This window comes from Sebastes fasciatus, chromosome 5 (assembly GCF_043250625.1).
Source record: "Sebastes fasciatus isolate fSebFas1 chromosome 5, fSebFas1.pri, whole genome shotgun sequence".
NCBI classification, from domain to species: domain Eukaryota; kingdom Metazoa; phylum Chordata; class Actinopteri; order Perciformes; family Sebastidae; genus Sebastes; species Sebastes fasciatus.
In genome coordinates this window covers 5608603-5624179 of record NC_133799.1, presented here as the reverse complement: position 1 = coordinate 5624179, position 15577 = coordinate 5608603, and the positions used below count along the sequence as shown (strand labels likewise).

The 15577-nt window shown below is 39.8% G+C and overlaps 2 protein-coding genes across 8 annotated transcripts in view; one reads left to right on the top strand and one right to left on the bottom strand.

The window, feature by feature from the left end:
• The first annotated feature begins 109 nt into the window (after nucleotides 1-109).
• On the top strand, nucleotides 110-3568 carry LOC141767411 (uncharacterized). Of its 5 annotated transcripts, none has more exons than XM_074634677.1 (4): nucleotides 110-744; nucleotides 1870-2078; nucleotides 2363-2454; nucleotides 3399-3568. In XM_074634677.1, the coding sequence occupies exons 1-3, from the start codon at nucleotides 130-132 to the stop codon at nucleotides 2448-2450; spliced, it is 912 nt and encodes a 303-aa protein (XP_074490778.1). In that variant the 5' UTR covers nucleotides 110-129; the 3' UTR covers nucleotides 2451-2454; nucleotides 3399-3568. The 5 variants fall into 5 exon arrangements, 3 of the variants coding, with proteins under 3 accessions (XP_074490778.1, XP_074490779.1, XP_074490777.1); XR_012593835.1 differs by having other exon boundaries at nucleotides 116-744; nucleotides 2370-2454; XM_074634678.1 differs by lacking the exon at nucleotides 2363-2454 and having other exon boundaries at nucleotides 125-415; nucleotides 497-744.
• Nucleotides 3569-5428: 1860 nt separating this feature from the next.
• Nucleotides 5429-15577, bottom strand: part of abca7 (ATP-binding cassette, sub-family A (ABC1), member 7) — a 35421-nt gene continuing 25272 nt past the window's right edge. For all 3 annotated transcript variants that reach the window (XM_074634668.1, XM_074634669.1, XM_074634670.1), the window contains 20 exons: nucleotides 15173-15365; nucleotides 14763-14857; nucleotides 14213-14245; nucleotides 13992-14097; nucleotides 13828-13902; nucleotides 13560-13729; nucleotides 12417-12594; nucleotides 11441-11556; nucleotides 10863-11007; nucleotides 10392-10515; nucleotides 9924-10053; nucleotides 9555-9681; nucleotides 9227-9289; nucleotides 8583-8689; nucleotides 8322-8463; nucleotides 8023-8157; nucleotides 7319-7422; nucleotides 7002-7094; nucleotides 6222-6471; nucleotides 5429-5981 (listed from right to left, as the gene is read on the bottom strand). In XM_074634668.1, coding sequence (XP_074490769.1) covers nucleotides 5493-5981; nucleotides 6222-6471; nucleotides 7002-7094; nucleotides 7319-7422; nucleotides 8023-8157; nucleotides 8322-8463; nucleotides 8583-8689; nucleotides 9227-9289; nucleotides 9555-9681; nucleotides 9924-10053; nucleotides 10392-10515; nucleotides 10863-11007; nucleotides 11441-11556; nucleotides 12417-12594; nucleotides 13560-13729; nucleotides 13828-13902; nucleotides 13992-14097; nucleotides 14213-14245; nucleotides 14763-14857; nucleotides 15173-15365 — 2875 coding nt within the window. In that variant the 3' untranslated portion in view covers nucleotides 5429-5492. The remainder of the gene's footprint in view (nucleotides 5982-6221; nucleotides 6472-7001; nucleotides 7095-7318; nucleotides 7423-8022; nucleotides 8158-8321; nucleotides 8464-8582; nucleotides 8690-9226; nucleotides 9290-9554; nucleotides 9682-9923; nucleotides 10054-10391; nucleotides 10516-10862; nucleotides 11008-11440; nucleotides 11557-12416; nucleotides 12595-13559; nucleotides 13730-13827; nucleotides 13903-13991; nucleotides 14098-14212; nucleotides 14246-14762; nucleotides 14858-15172; nucleotides 15366-15577) is intronic.

Sequence of the window (15577 nt, the reverse complement as noted above, 5' to 3'; positions counted from 1 at the left end):
GTTTCAAACGTCCGAGTGCCAAACTCTGTCAAGTTTGGACATTTTTTTAATTGTTAATAAGCATTTTTTGAGAGATGTTTGGGCAATATCAGAGAAGCTTCTCAAAGGTGTTTTTATACAAATTTTGGAATGAGGAAAGAAAAGAAGGCAAGGACAGTAATACTAGGAAAACATGAAGCAGCCACTTGTCCATTGATCGTGGGCAAAGTGAAGACATTCAAGATGAGAACTGAGAAGTCAAAGGAGAAGATTACAGTTGCCACATCAAACAACAACTCCACCTCAGCCGAGGTCACTACATGTGAGACGTCAGGGAACAAAATGAGGCTTTGTGTCAACCTGATGCCTGTTCTGGCTGCAGCGAAGGAGCCTGTAGAGGAAGAGGAGGTGGAAGAAGACGACACCATCTGCGAAGGTGAGGAGGAACCAGAAACCAGCAGCAAAAATGATCCATCTGTCATTAAATCAGTGGAACAAACATGTGGTTCTTCCCAAGGATTAAATTTGGACACCAAACCACCACTAAATCCTCGGCTTGTGCTGCCACCTATAACTCAGTCTAAACCAGCTCCTGCTGTGTGTTGTGACCTTCAGAAGAGATGCCACACACCTCTACCTTCTATCAGTTTATCTGAGCAAACAAAGACCATCTCTTCAAATGTTTCTATAAAAGGCCCTGAGGTGGTTACAGGACAAGGACGAGACACCAGGCCCTGGATAGACAACCCCCTGCTCTCTAAAAGTGTGAGTGAACTGCAAAACCAGCTGAATAATAATGTTCATTTTCCTGATTAAATCTCCTCTTTAATATCCTGAGATTGAAACATAGTGCTGTAAAGTTTTGCTCCTGTAAATGTGGTTTATTTTCACTTCACAAAGGACATGAAGGAAGTTAGCATTTATACCTACCTTTACTGGAAACCAGGAGGAGGTTGGCACAGCTTACAGTGGCCTGCGATTAAGAGGAAACGATTAAGTCATATTTCTACACAAGGGGAAGAACACATTAGCCAAGTAGAGTAGAAATCAACAAGGCTATATGAGCAATAGAAAGAGTTTTAAAAGTCAGAAACATCAGCAACGTCATGAACAATGATTGAGTCACTGGTATGGATCAAAGACTACAAATATAAACATCCACACATTCAGTACAAATCGTGTTTATTGCCCCTTTAATTTGGTCAGCGTGTTAAAACACAAATGACAAATGCAAAGACTTTAAGTCCTTAAAACTAGGTTTAAAATTCAGAGTTTGAAAGGTAAATACTATGACGAGCATTTAAAAAAGGAACTTCAAAACCACAGTTCAAAAGCTAATTTAGTTTTTTCAAGATACTCAGACACCAGTGATGGCAAGTAACTAAATACGTTAATACAGTACTTTGTTTGAGTATTACTATTTTATAGGGCTGTCAATTGATTAAAATATTTAATCGTGATTAATCACGAATGAATCGCACATTTTTTATCTGTTCAAAATGTACCTTAAAGGAAGATTTGTCAAGTATTTAATACTCTCATCAATATGGGAGTGGACAAATATGTTGCTTTATGCGAATGTATGTATACATTTATTATTGGAAATCAATTAACACAAAACAATGACAGATATTGTCCAGAAACCCTCACAGGTACTGCATTTAGCATAAAAATGGCAAACTCACACACTGCAAACTGAAGCCCAACAGGCAACAACAGCTGTCAGTGTGTCAGTGTGCTGACTTATAATTAATTATTAATAATTTATAATAATAAATCAGTCATGGGGGACGTTTTTCTGTACTTTTACTTTTCATACTTTAAGTACATGTTATTGTTAATACTCACACTACAGACCTGTCTGACTCTCCTCTTGTGTTTTCCGTGCAGAGGTCTCCTGAGTTTCGTCTTCCTGACATCTCCATGTCCAGTCTGAACACTCTGCTGCAGACGGTCACACAGAAGCTGGCCATGAAGAAGAGGAGAGGTGGTGATGAAGGGCCGTGGAGACGTGTCCAGTCTGATCATCACCTGGTGGTTGTTAGTGAACAACGTTTGAGAGAGAAGAGCGTCACAGAGAACAGAAACCTGGACGACACGTATGTTTGCTGGTGGTTATAGTACGAGAGGGGAATATAGAAAGGACATTATCAGGGTTACATTAAGGTTACAGCATTTTAAAATTAAATATCAGATATGAATACAGCATCATCCCCTCTGGATGGGGGTTCCTGTCAGACCAGCTATTGAGGAACAGACTGGAAAATCTGACTGGCTTTTATTATTTATTCAATTAAATTAAATTTGATGTCTTCTTCATAAATCACGTCAGCTGAATTTGAACCGATGCAAATGTTTCCTCTTCAAAATCTTGTCTTCCGAGTAAACAGATCCCTTGTGCGTGTGAACGCCATTTGAATCCAGTGAGAGAATGGCGGACCCCGCCACTGACAATAAAAACTATTATATAGAGAGGTAAATAATGATTTTGAACACATTTAATGGCTATAACAGAAGACATACATTCATTCAAATATCTGGTTTGATGTGATGAAAAAGACTTCATTTATGAGCAGCAATGTATCCGAAAGAGCAACTGACACTAATTTTAGTGTCCCATGATGGTTTAAATACAGTTTCTAACCAAAACAAAGAAACAAACTACTGAAATCTTGGCAATAAAAATGGTCAAATCCTAAGATATTTAATGTTTAAAATTGTAGTTGTTATTGAACCCTTTCTAGTGCATACCTTAATAGATAAAAATGACGTTGCTCCATGAGTTATTTAAAGGCCCCATATTGTAAAAAGTGAGATTCTAATGTCTTTTTTAATTATAAAGCAGGTTTAAGTGCTGTATAAATACTGTGAAAGTATTGAAATGTTCAATCCACAGATCGTATTCAGAAACTGTGCCAAGCTGTAAGGATTTCTGTACATTTGTGATGTCACAAATATACAACATATAGACCATTACAGTTTTAAACTGAAACATTTTAAATGTGTACCTGTTTATTTCCTGTTGCGGTGTATGTGAATGACATCAGCTGATAGGAAGTAAACATAGACTGAAGCTGTTGCCTAGCAACGCAATTCCACTGAAATGCACTAAAAAGGAGCGTTTCAGACATGAACACAGTGAACACAGGCATATTCAGACAGACAGTATGAGGGAGATAATGTTTTTTTTAACATTACAGCATGTAAACATGTTCTAGTAGAAACATAAAATACAACAATGAACCTGAAAATGATGATATGGGACCTTTAAATAGGTTTACTATGTTAAGATTTTCTGTAGGTGGTTGTAACCATGTGTAGATTTAGAAGTTTATTTATCTGAATAATATTGGATAAGTGACTTTAGTGTAAAGAAAACTGTCCAGTAAATTTGGTTTCTGTCTCTTTTCTTTGAACAGTAAAGCAATAACAGAAACAGTCGTGGTTGGACGCGGCATAAACGGATGGAGGAGCGTCCCTCCACTTTTATCTGCACCAAAACCAACGCTCTTCCTCACTGTGATGAAGAAAAACATCCACACTTCCCACACGCTACAGTGATTCATTCATTAAAAACATTTAAAAATGATACAGGAAACCATACAGTGTTATTTTCCTTCAGGGCAAAACAAACACACATATACTCGTTTTTCTTTTCTAACATAATATCTTCAGCATATAATGTACATCTTACAGTAGATGCACAGATACATTAATGTTCAAGTAGAACTTTTCAAGCATAATACCTTAAAAGTACATTCAGTAGTACAGACTCTCATTCCACCATTATAACCCATTTCAGCTTTTCCAACACACTTAACCTTTTTAAACATTATATTTTATAATGTAACCGTTGGAATAAAACCCTTCTGATTGAATACTCTCTTCTGATACGTTATGTTTGTCTCATGCCTATAGTTACTATTGTAACAATCTTTTGAATATGTAACAGTGCATTAAAGTGCAGCAACAACCTGCTTTGGACATTCAGTCAGCTGTGTCATAAAAAGAAATATAGTTTATTAAAACAAATTTCAATTAATAAAAAAAACAACAACAACTGTTGACCAAAGGCAATGCTTTTTGCAGCTCAGAGTGAATTAGGGCTGCCCTCTCTTAGTCGATTAGTTAAGTAATCGGTTGTTTTGGTCTTAGTCGTCTTTTTTAATGCTTTTTTCATGCGGAATGACTTATTTCTAAGAAACACATGAGCACATCTCTGGTAAAAACCAGATTCAAAGTGGTGCTTTTGTGTGATTCTTTGTGGGGAAACTCAGTTTTACAGATCTGTTGATTAAATCAACTAATCTATTAGTCGACAAAATCATATGAGTGTCAGTCGACTAAGAATTTCTTTGGTCGAGGACAGTCCTAGACTGAATGCTTTTGATATATTATTTAATATAATAAATAATTATACATTTTCATTTAAATTAAATCAATTAAATTAAAATATTCTAATTAATTAATCATAATTTCTTTGATTTAATTTGGAGTGCTGTAGTTTGGCATTATTTAGAGGAACGACACTCTGCAGCTAAAACAGTGTCGAGTCACACCTGTGTATCTGCACTTTTTCAATAGTTTAATATTTTGAAAATATTTTAATGTCTTGTGATAATTAAACGAGATGTCCAGACCTTTCATGAGCTGTGCAGGATGTATGTCAGATCCCTCTTCATGTGACTTATACAGTAGAAAGAAAGAAACTAAACGTGACTTAATTATTAAATAACCATGTAACACCCTCCGTTTGGACGGTGACACTGTTACCCAATCACACCAAATAAATAAAAACAAAAAATTAATTTTGACAGATAAAAGACAAAATAAATTCTAACATTCAAAACAATAACACTTTCAGTTACAGTTCTCATTAAATATTTAAGAGGTATTTCATAATTAACTTGCAGTAAGAAGTCTCTCCACATAAGAGTGTATATTGTTCTGAAACAACTCCTCAAATGTTTTCTGATACATAAATTCATCTCAATAATTACATGTAACACATGTAATTCAGTTACCATTTGAGAGTTTGCAGCATTTTCTTTTTTTAAAGTGCTTTCTGCAAAATAAAGATGAGATTGTTAGAGGTCTAAGGATTGAGCCCTGAGGAACGCCACCCCTTGTTTTTACATTGAGAGTTGCATAATATTATTTCAGGATAAATAACTTTGGACTGATGAGATTGATACAGAAAGAGAAGACACAGTGTACGATTTTGAACCCAAATAAAGGGTATAGAGCTGCAGATATGTTGACGGGTAAACAAGGCACCAAAGCCATATTAGGAAGTACTCACCTTTCTTTCTTCAGAGGAGACCAAGGGGATAAATTTACCTCTAGTAATTTTCAAAGTCCATCTTTTCCACTTCTAACTCCGATGAGTTGTGTCGTTCCATGTCGCATATTGAGGTGGCTGCCACTGAAAAAATTAATATACAGCGAGTAATAAAAAGCCTTTTATTGGTCCTTTGAACCTGCGTCCTCTGCTCATGTTGCAACAGTCCACTTCACAGTGCACTGTCCTGTGTGTTGTTGTCAACTATAAAGAGTGCAGAAGGACTTTTACTGGAGCTCTCTGCTCTGTGTTTGGACCCACTGGGTTTACTGGATTCTCCCTGAGCTTCACCGTTACTGCTGTCTGATCTACCGCTGCCCCTCCGGCTTCTCCTCTGAGCCTTCTCCTCTCTCGGTGGTATTATGGTATTTGCTGTACTGCTGTTTTTCTCTCCGTTAGCTTTGCCTTCTTTAGATTTGACCTTGCCGGCTTTTGGCTTTTTGGATTTATCCTCTTTCGGTTTGCTGCCAGATGATTTCCCACGCTGCTGTGGGGTCTTGATCGGCTGAGGGGGTGTGATTGGCGGCTGCGGTTGGATGGTAGGAGGGTTAATCCTGGTGTGCAGCGTAGTTGTGTTGGTCTGTACTGTTCTGTTGCCGATGACCACATCTGTGAGGAGGTCGTCGTCGTCCGTCTGCTCTTTGGCAAAGTTGACAAACACCTACAGAAAAAAAAACGCTTTAGAGTCACATTAATTCATTCTTTAGTTAATTTAAATTTGCCTGGTTAGCCGTCAAGCTAATAACTGTCAGCCATCCATCACATTCTTGTTGTTGTTAACACCTCTTAGCACAAACTAATGGATCTAGTAGAAGCAGGGAGATAGGTTAACTGACTAAACTACAACTCAAACATTGTTCAAGAGTTGAGAACCAGGATCAGGACCATCATTCCTTCTCACCTGGTCCAGGGTGGTCTGTGAAACGGAGAAGTCGATGACGCCCAGCTCCTCGTGGTTGTTGGCCAGCACATCGAAGACCCGAGCCAGGCAGCAGGCGTGCGAGGGCAGCTGGAACTGCAGCACGCTCTGGTGGCGCTCCTTCAACTCGATGCTGGGGAAAGAGCTCTTCATATAGGTGCTGATGGGGCACGAGTCCGGGTCGGACTTAGGGTCCGCCAGACGGAGTATGATGGTGTAGCCATCACCAAACCTGGAAGATGAAAGATGACACAGTACTCAAGATTTTATACGTACTGTTACAGTTTAATGGAATTAGATTTAGAGCAGCTTTAAAAACAAGAACCATACAACACACACAATATAGAAAAAGTTAATCTCACAAGGGTCTACAGGATCAAAACCAAAGGACTTCCTGCAGAGGTATATGCAGTAGATCCACAGACTGTATACACACGCATACAGTCCATACAGCTGCGTAGTGAAGCCCTTTACTGTTGATGCTATTACGTTTAAATGTCCTGACTGCATTGCTCTTAAGTGAATCTAAGTTTAAAGCCAGTCAGTCTCATGATATGTGTAGTTCCTGAGTAGAGTAGCACATGCAGTCTACTGTGTGCAGTTTACACTGAGGCTATTTTACCAGTTTAACATGCGTTAATTCAGTAAGTAAGGAGTAAAGTTAGACGACGTGAGGCATTTGAAGCAGCACGACATTCATTCATTGACTGATACATTGTGTTTTGAGTTTAACGTGTATTAGACAGAACATAGAGTGCTTACCTGTTCTTCAGGTGTTGTACAGATCCGAGACACTGGAATCTGCCGTTCACCATGATGGCCATTCTGGTGCAGAGAGCTTCACATTCCTCCATACTGACCGTACAGACACATAATAAAATCCATTAACAAATACACTATGAGGAAACTCTTTGCCTTAAATACAGAACTGATGCAGCAGTACGAGATTATTTACAGTGTTTTATGTTTTCTCCATTGAAGGAACAGGAAACTGGGGGTCATCCTGCTGGTGTGTCTTGGCTATTACAGCCACTGTTAATGAGTATATGAAGAATAATTCAGTGTACATCTCCTCCTACCTGTGGGAGGTGAGAACTACAGCTCTTCCCTCTTTGGTGACGCTGACGATGCAGTTCCACAGAAACCTTTTGGCCTTTGGGTCCATGCCAGTGGTGGGCTCATCCTGACAAGAGTTAAAGAAATCAAAGCATCAAGGAAACAACGTTTAAGTCAACATATTAATATATTTAAGCAACGTTACTGAACGCATTTTACAAAAGAATTAAAACGGATATTACAGTAGTGGCCCCAACAATTAAGATATTGAACCACGTCATATAGGAAAAAACATGCATGTACGTTTGTGATGTAAGAGTTCTTATGAGCAATATGTAGAAATATGCATGTGTTTTATATTTAAAATGTTATTTATTCCAATATTTAATGTAAATTCAGAGCCATTTTCCCCAATCTAATTCATATAGAATTTAAACAGGTGATATTAAGTTTCATCCTCGGTGTTGCTCTTCAGCTGTTTGGTGAATAAGTTTGTTTCTCGGGGTGCCCAGGTATCTCACCTGTAGAGTGGGCGCCCCACGTACCGAGGCTGAGTCATTACCGCAGCGGCCCGGGGTTTGAATCCGACCTGTTGCCCTTTGCTGCATGTCATCCTCTCTTTATCTCCCCTTTACAGTCTATCTGTCCTGTTTGTCTAATAAAGGCAAAGAAGCCCCCAAAAAATGATCTAAAAAAACCCAAAACAAACAAAAAGTTTGTTTCTTACCAGGAATATAACAGGCGGAGCCCCGATGAGGGAGATGGCAGTGGAGAGTTTCCTCTTGTTGCCGCCGCTGTAGCCTCCAGCCTCCCGCTCAGCGTACTGGGTCAGTCCCAGCCTCTGCACCCCCCACTGCGCCACCTGCAGGACAGCAGAGAAGGTACATTACTCTATAATCCTGCACGGTACAGCTAAATATACCCGTCACTCCACATCAATACTAACCACCGTGTCTGACAAATTCTAAAATCAAATGAGTCAATGTTGTAATTTCAGCTTTGACATGAGCTGCTCCTTCACGTTACCTTGGCAACAGACTCCTCTGGGACTCCCCGGAGGCGGGCGAACAGCTCCAGATGTTCCCGACCCGTCAGCAGGTCGCTGATGGCGTCAAACTGTGGACAGTAACCCATCAGCTGGTGGACTCGCTCCATCTCTGTCAGCACACTGAGAACCACACAGTTTTACGGTATTACCAATACTAAAATCTCATGTTTGATGTCATAAACTTAGTAGAACAGGGCTTTGTAAAAGTGGAATGACTGGGTGGGGCAGAGAGTTTGTACCTGTGTTGATTAAGGAAAGCCTCTCCGTAGGTGATGGCCGTGTCTCCGGTCAGCATGCGAAAGGTGGAGGTCTTCCCTGCTCCGTTCACCCCCAGCAGGCCAAAACACTGGAGGAAACAAACGTCAAGTTATTAATATATCTACACATGCAGCAGCTGTAGCGAGCAGCTGCGACCATTCCCTTGAGACTATAGTGAAGTTATTCAGTCAAAACTTAGCTAACATATAACAGATGTTTCACTCTACAGTAGCAGCAGTAGAAACAACTGGAGTAGTAGCAGCAGTGATAGTTGTAATGGTTGTAGCTGTAGAGGAAGTAGATTTATAATTGTAGGCCGAGCAGTAGCAATATTAGTAGTAGAAGCAGCAGCTCCAGTTGTGGAGGTATTATTAGCAGTTACAGTAATAGAAACAGCAGCATCAGTAATATTAACACTAGTAGCAGTAGTTTCAGCAGCAGCAGTGATAAAATAATTACTGGGATGTTATCCAGAATGACCTCTTTTGGGACATAATGGCTGTATCTATAGCAGATATATACATGGCTGACAAACACAGGGCTGATTAGAACACAAGTCAGACAATGTGTGTTTTCATTGTTCTATGATGTAATGAGCGCTGCTTTTGGTGTGAATATCTCTCACCTCTCCACGAGGAATCCCGAGGCAGAGACGATCCACCGCCGGCTTCCTGCCTGCTTTATAAACCTGCAAAACAAAAAGATCTCTGTCACAATGATGCAGTCACAGCAGGAAGTCTGTCAGTGTAAGATGGAAAAAATTATGCATGATGGCAAACAGTCATGCAATTCTAACAGAAATACACACATGTAGCTCTTACAAACAGAACTCAAATAAGTAGTTTGGATGTTTTGTCAACTGAGAGAAGAGATTTGCTGCGATTCAGCCACAAGAGTGTTAACACCGTAAAAAGTTTCAGTTTTGTTTTTTTAGGCTTGAATGCTGGTTGTACCTTGCTCAGGTCTGTCATGGTGAGGATGTCTGATTGGGCTTTGCCGCTTATGACCCTCTGTCTCTCCCTGGCGACGTCTTCATCCTCTGGACCGAGAGGAGGCATCTCCGGCTCGACCCACCAAGGCCTGAACAGATCATTCATCATGATCATCATTTATCATTTAGTTTTGTGAAGCAGTCTAACTATATAAGTCTCATGTTTCTACACAAAAGGCATTAATTGGTTTCCACACATTTATTTATCTTATCTGCTTTTAGAAAAAGTGCTGCCTCACAATCATGTTGGTACAGCTGCTGCATTTTCGGTTCCAACCAAAAGCTATGTCTGCATCTTATTAAACTATTGAGAGCGTTGTTTTAAACTTACCTAAGGCGAATGAAGAACTTGTACTGCAGCAGTATGGTGAAGATGAAGAAGATAACACCTTCAGCTGCCATTGCAAACAGGTTCTTCCCTACAAAGTCCCACTGAAGAGGGTCCAGGGTCTGCTTTGTGCCTAGAGGAGGAAGAACCACACACAGTCTTTACATACATATATCTTTATATATCTTACATCCTGTGTGTTTGGTGCAGTCTAAAATGCTGTTAAAGTGTAAGTAATAGTATGCATGCAATAATGCCCATAGGATGGTAACTAAAATCTCCCTCATACACAAAAGGGTCTGGCAACACAATATACAATTTACTGAGTATTATATATTCAAACTGCGATGCACAATCACTACATCAATGAGCAGAAAGCACCAAAAGCAGAAAACGTTATAGTTTCTTGGGGTAAAATAATGTTTAGCTTTGAACTACTGAACAGATGTTTAGAGGTGGATATATAGGTACCCAGTCTCTGGAAGGCGTCTGCCATGGCCTGGTTTTTGGCCATGTCGATGAGTCCTCGTCCCAGACAGAAATGAGGGAAGATGAGGAACACCTTCTTCAGGATCCTGTTCACCTCGTTCAGATGCTGGAAAAAAAATTCCATAAATTGTGGACTAGTTAAAAGGAGCACTAAATATAATAATTTTTTTGTCGCATTGCACAGAATAACTCGGCAATTACTGCTCAATATATCAAGACTTCTGGCTTTTCTACCTCCCCTCCATAATACATTCCCCAACCTTTCAAGTTAAGAGCTCCGTGTGATTGAATTCAAGCTCTCATTGATGAAGGTGGTGTTGCTGTTATGTATAACTACTGTATAGTTTATGCATATCTGGACCCTATGTCTTAGTCATTTTGACTTATTATCATAATGTAGCAAATAAATAAGGATTTCTTTCTCCTGTCTGTGCAGACTGGTGCCGTTTGTACCTCGTCAACAAACAGCTCCAGGACGAAGGTGGCGATGCTGCCGTTGATTCCGATGAAGAGGTTGATGGAGGTCAGAACCACGTAGGCTGTGCTGGGGACGCTGAACAAAAAGGATGCTGGGTACATCAGAGGGGTGATGGACCACCTAAAGAGGATGATTAGATTCATTACTTTTGTTACAGACCATGATCTAACTGAGACAATAGAGACTTTGTTTACAGAGAGACACATGAAAACTGTGCATCATAACAGTAAACTGACTGTTATGATGCTGTTAACGTGTTTGCCTTTGTAGTTATGTGTGGAGCAAAAGATGAATGAAGGAAGAAAGGTCAAAATCAAGATTCAAGCTCACGATGTCTCAAGTACACAAGATGTTCTCAATCCCAATCAACATGCTGGTAAGAATGATCTTTGGTGAATGATTGAGACAATTAGATTAAAATATTGAGACACACACAGATAATCAAATGAAAACTGTTTATCCTTGAGCATGGAAACAGACACGGTCAGATTTGATGATGCATGATTTTAGAAGTGTTGCAGTGAGGATAGAAGTCAGTGGCGTCTGAACGTACCCGTAGAGCAGGAGGAGCAGGACGAGAGCGGGCAGGTTGGCCTCTGAGACGTACGACTTCTGCTGGAAACAGATGAAGATCAGCACCACCATGGTGGCCGGGACGGTGTAGTTCAACTGACGAGATGAAAACACGACATTTTAGAAAAAGAGGAAGTCTTTCTTTTATCCAGTGAATGTTATTTTGAGAATCATCTAATGCAGATTATTGACTGGAGAACTAAAGTGAGCTCTTACACCATCCGTACAAGAGAGGCCTTACAGAGTTTAGTTTCCCCTAAAAATGCAGCTCCTTGGATTAAGAAAATGCAAAGAGCTGCATTGGTGAAGGCGAGCTGATGTTGCATTGCGTTGCAGCAAAAATTGAGCCGGGTTAAACTTCTAGCTGGAACCTTCTGCGTTGGCTTTTCTGCTGCAGCAATACAGTGACATCATTGAAATGAATGAGAGGACATGTTTCATGTAGTGCTGTTGTCTGTTCGAACATAACTTTTGTTTTTTGTCAAAGTCGACAAGGTATGAAGTGGAATTTAAATCAGATTATCTCAAAGTACATTAGGCAATATTAGATTACATTTCCAGATTTACATAACTTCTATTTTGACAGTAAAAAGATCTGAATATAATATAGGTGGAAAGGTCAGGTTCTGTTGAAGAAGTAACTCGGTAGCTCTCGTCAACCTCAACTGATAAACTGTAGGAATCACAACATCACTGACAGAATTCATCATTTCCAGCAAGTTGGCCACTCCTCTGCTGTAATACTACATGCAGAAAATGGACCCAATTCCCCTCTGATGAAGAAATGTCACCAAATATAATCAGAAAATACTTAACATTTATAACTTAACATACATAACTTAACAATTTCAATTTGAGATTGTTGTCGCATGATAAAAACCTCACGATGGAACAATAGAGAGACTTGTGGCTAATGAGAGTAAAAGGAAAATGTCTCCTTTCTCTGGAGTACTGACCATGTCCCAGGTGAAGTTGGCCAGCCAGTAGAGGATCGGTTTGACCCCGCTGACAAACTGAAGGTGTTTGGCTTTGCTGACTCGCTCCTCGATCAGAAAAAGGACGAAGCTGGCCGGTACGAAGGACATGGCAAAGATCACGCAGATGGAAACTAGAACGTCCACTGATGTGGTCATCCTGACAGAGGAAGCAGGGAAAAGTCAGTTTCAGCAAAAACACATCAACATACACAATACATACAGTATATTATATGAACCTAAATATTATACAACTCACACTTTGTCTTCCTGTTTCACTTCTGATATTCAATTAATAAATACAATTTCTGTGTAACCTGTTCAAGGTGGTTTCTGTAAAATGTGTTAATCAACAGTTCCTGAATACATTATTTCATTATTATTAACTACTGTACATTACTGCTGCCAAGTTTCAAAGCATATAATTTTGTTGTACAGTAATTCTGTTTACATTTTTGAAGGTATTCTACCTTCCAGACAGCCATTGGTTTCCACTCATTTTAGTTTAAAAGACTTAAAACTTACTTTAGATAGTAATCCATCAGACTTAAAGGAGACATATCATGAAAAACTCACTTTTTCAGTGCTTGTGCACATACATCTGGAGTTCCTACCAACCCACATACTGTTAAATGAGACAACCCAGTTTGTTTTTTGAGGGCTGCCTCGATCAGAAAACATGTTCAACAAGCCATTCAGATTTGGCTCCCCTTCCTATGTCACATACAGGCTCATTAGAATATATCACCCACAGCTTGAGAACTACCTTTGCAAAGGTGCACCATATTTTTCTCAGAAGCCAATCAGAGCAGACTGGGCTTTTTCGGTAGGGGGTCTTAAAGAGACAGGCGCTAAAACGGAGCGTTTCATACAGAGGGTGAATACAGGCATATTCTGACCAACAGTATGAGAGAAAATTATGTTTTTTGAACATTAAAGCATGTAAACATGTTCTAGTAGAAACCCAAAATACAAGTATGAACCTGGAAATGAGCATGATATGTCCTCTTTAAAGTGTCCTGACTAAACTGAATTTACCTCTTGAGACAAATGGGTGACATATAACAAGCACAACAAACCAAATCCACCAACATCAAACTAAAAAATCCACAGCAGTGAACTAACATGGCCACTTCCGTGAGTTGTTCCTTGGTGAGGTTGAGCGGGTGGTTGTAGGCAGTGATGCCGTGTTTCTTCCTGTCTGGACCCGGTGGAAGACTTGCTCTCAGCATGCCGTTGTTCATCACGTTGACAAAAGACACCATGGCATGCCATCCTTTGTTATTGTACCACACCTGAGTACAACAAAGAGAGAAACATGTTTATATTAGATTTTTCCTTTAAAGACCGGCCACAGTAAACGAAGAGAGAAGACAGATAGACAGACATTTACCTTGACATTGTTTTGACTGTTCAGTCCTCCTAGAAAATTTGGCAGTCTGTTCAGCAGATGATCCAGTGAACTGTTCTGTGATGAGTCAAAGAACATCAGAAAACATTAAGATCATTCAGGAAAACAGCAGTTTCAGTTAAACATGTCTGAAACCTCAGTTATACCTGTGGAACCTGATAACGAGTCCTGATTGCCACGATCGAGTCTTGGACGTGGTGGACCTGAGATAAAGTCTGAGTGGCGCTGCCCCCGAGGGAGAAACCTCCGTATCTGTATCAGTATAACAGTTTGTTTCTCGTCAGTCGAGCCTTATACTGTAGATGCTATGGTTATAAATACTGGAGATATTTTGCCTCCAGAATGATGTTTTATACCAGTAGCTTACCTGAATTCATTCACCCACTTCTTGGTTTTTAGGCTGTTAAGGACACACAGAGGGAAAAGAGTGAATGTGTGAGGAATATTTTTAAAGGAAACACAAACAGGGAAATACAGGCCTTAATTGACGACATTAATACCGGTGTTCTAACTACAGATATCTACCTTTTGATAGCAAGGTGTACCTAATAAAGTGGCCGGTGAGTGTATATATGATACACATAAAGATAAAAAAAAATCTTTTGTGATCAAATGAAAGGCACTGATAGAGGAATATATGTAGTTATGACTATAATGAGGCATTTTGTTTATTAGGGTATAGATAATAAATACATCTGACCAAATAAAATTGGGTCAAAGAGGGATGCTGCATTTTTTCAAAGCTCAATTTCCAAACACTAGAAGACGAGAAGGGAAAGTAATGGTAATGTATTTTATACCCTTGCATTTATCCCCAGTGATCTACATCAAAACTAAAAACCTAAAACTAGTGAAAAAGAAACAAAACCAAATGGAAAACCAAAGAGCAACACATGTTATTATGTTTAATGAAGTACCTTTTCTTGAGGATCTGAGAGTAGGTTTTCACCAGGTAATCAGAGATGTTGTAACTTGTCAGATTTTGGAGGACGTCTCCAGTCAGCCTCTTAATCTAAAAGATGAGCCAGATATAGACACACACAGCAGTATATTTCACCACATGATACCACGCACAAGCAAACATTTAATGAAAATGATACAAGGTTACAGAAAATATTAGCTGTGTTTTGGCTTTAGATTCATTTCTAATATCACATTTGGCCTTGTATGTTCTTTTAAGTGACTACATTTGATGAGCAGAGATCAAGGAAATTTTATGTGAGAGGCATTGGCGATATTTTAAGTCCAATCTGCAATCGTGGAGATGTCAGATCCTTCAACACTGCATTCTGCAAATAAGTCAGTCCTGACCTGACACCATACTGACCTGAGGAGGCGGCATTCCACCGGCACCCTGCGGGCAGTCGGGGAGCATCCGGCGGACGTCCTCCGTGCTACACTGACATTCAGGAGACGGAGTGTCTCTGCTCCAGTTGCCTCTGCTGAACATTTGCCAGTTGGAGAAGGAGACCTGAGGTCGCATGAACTGGCCTTCCCGCTCGCCTTCACACTGAGGACTCCTGCAGGGAGGACACGGACACATGGAGGAAAAGTTTGTGCTTTAAGCAGTGAAATGTTGCCTGAATGTCTGCTGTTAAAAGTTATAGAGATTTCCCCAAAGCCAGATATTTGCATTTGCAGCGATAAAGCTTACAACTGATGTTGAAATTTCTATTGAGTGCCAGTAGAGGTCATAGATTTCTTAATACCACCAATCAAAAGACTGCACTTT

Coding starts and splice junctions, on each gene's coding strand:
- LOC141767411 (XM_074634676.1), top strand. CDS start 130: ATGAGGAAAGAAAAGAAGGCAAGGACAGTAATACTAGGAAAACATGAA. Junction 745..1,869: donor ACCCCCTGCTCTCTAAAAGT/GTGAGTGAACTG, acceptor TTTTCCGTGCAG/AGGTCTCCTGAGTTTCGTCT. Junction 2,079..3,398: donor AACAGAAACCTGGACGACAC/GTATGTTTGCTG, acceptor TTCTTTGAACAG/TAAAGCAATAACAGAAACAG.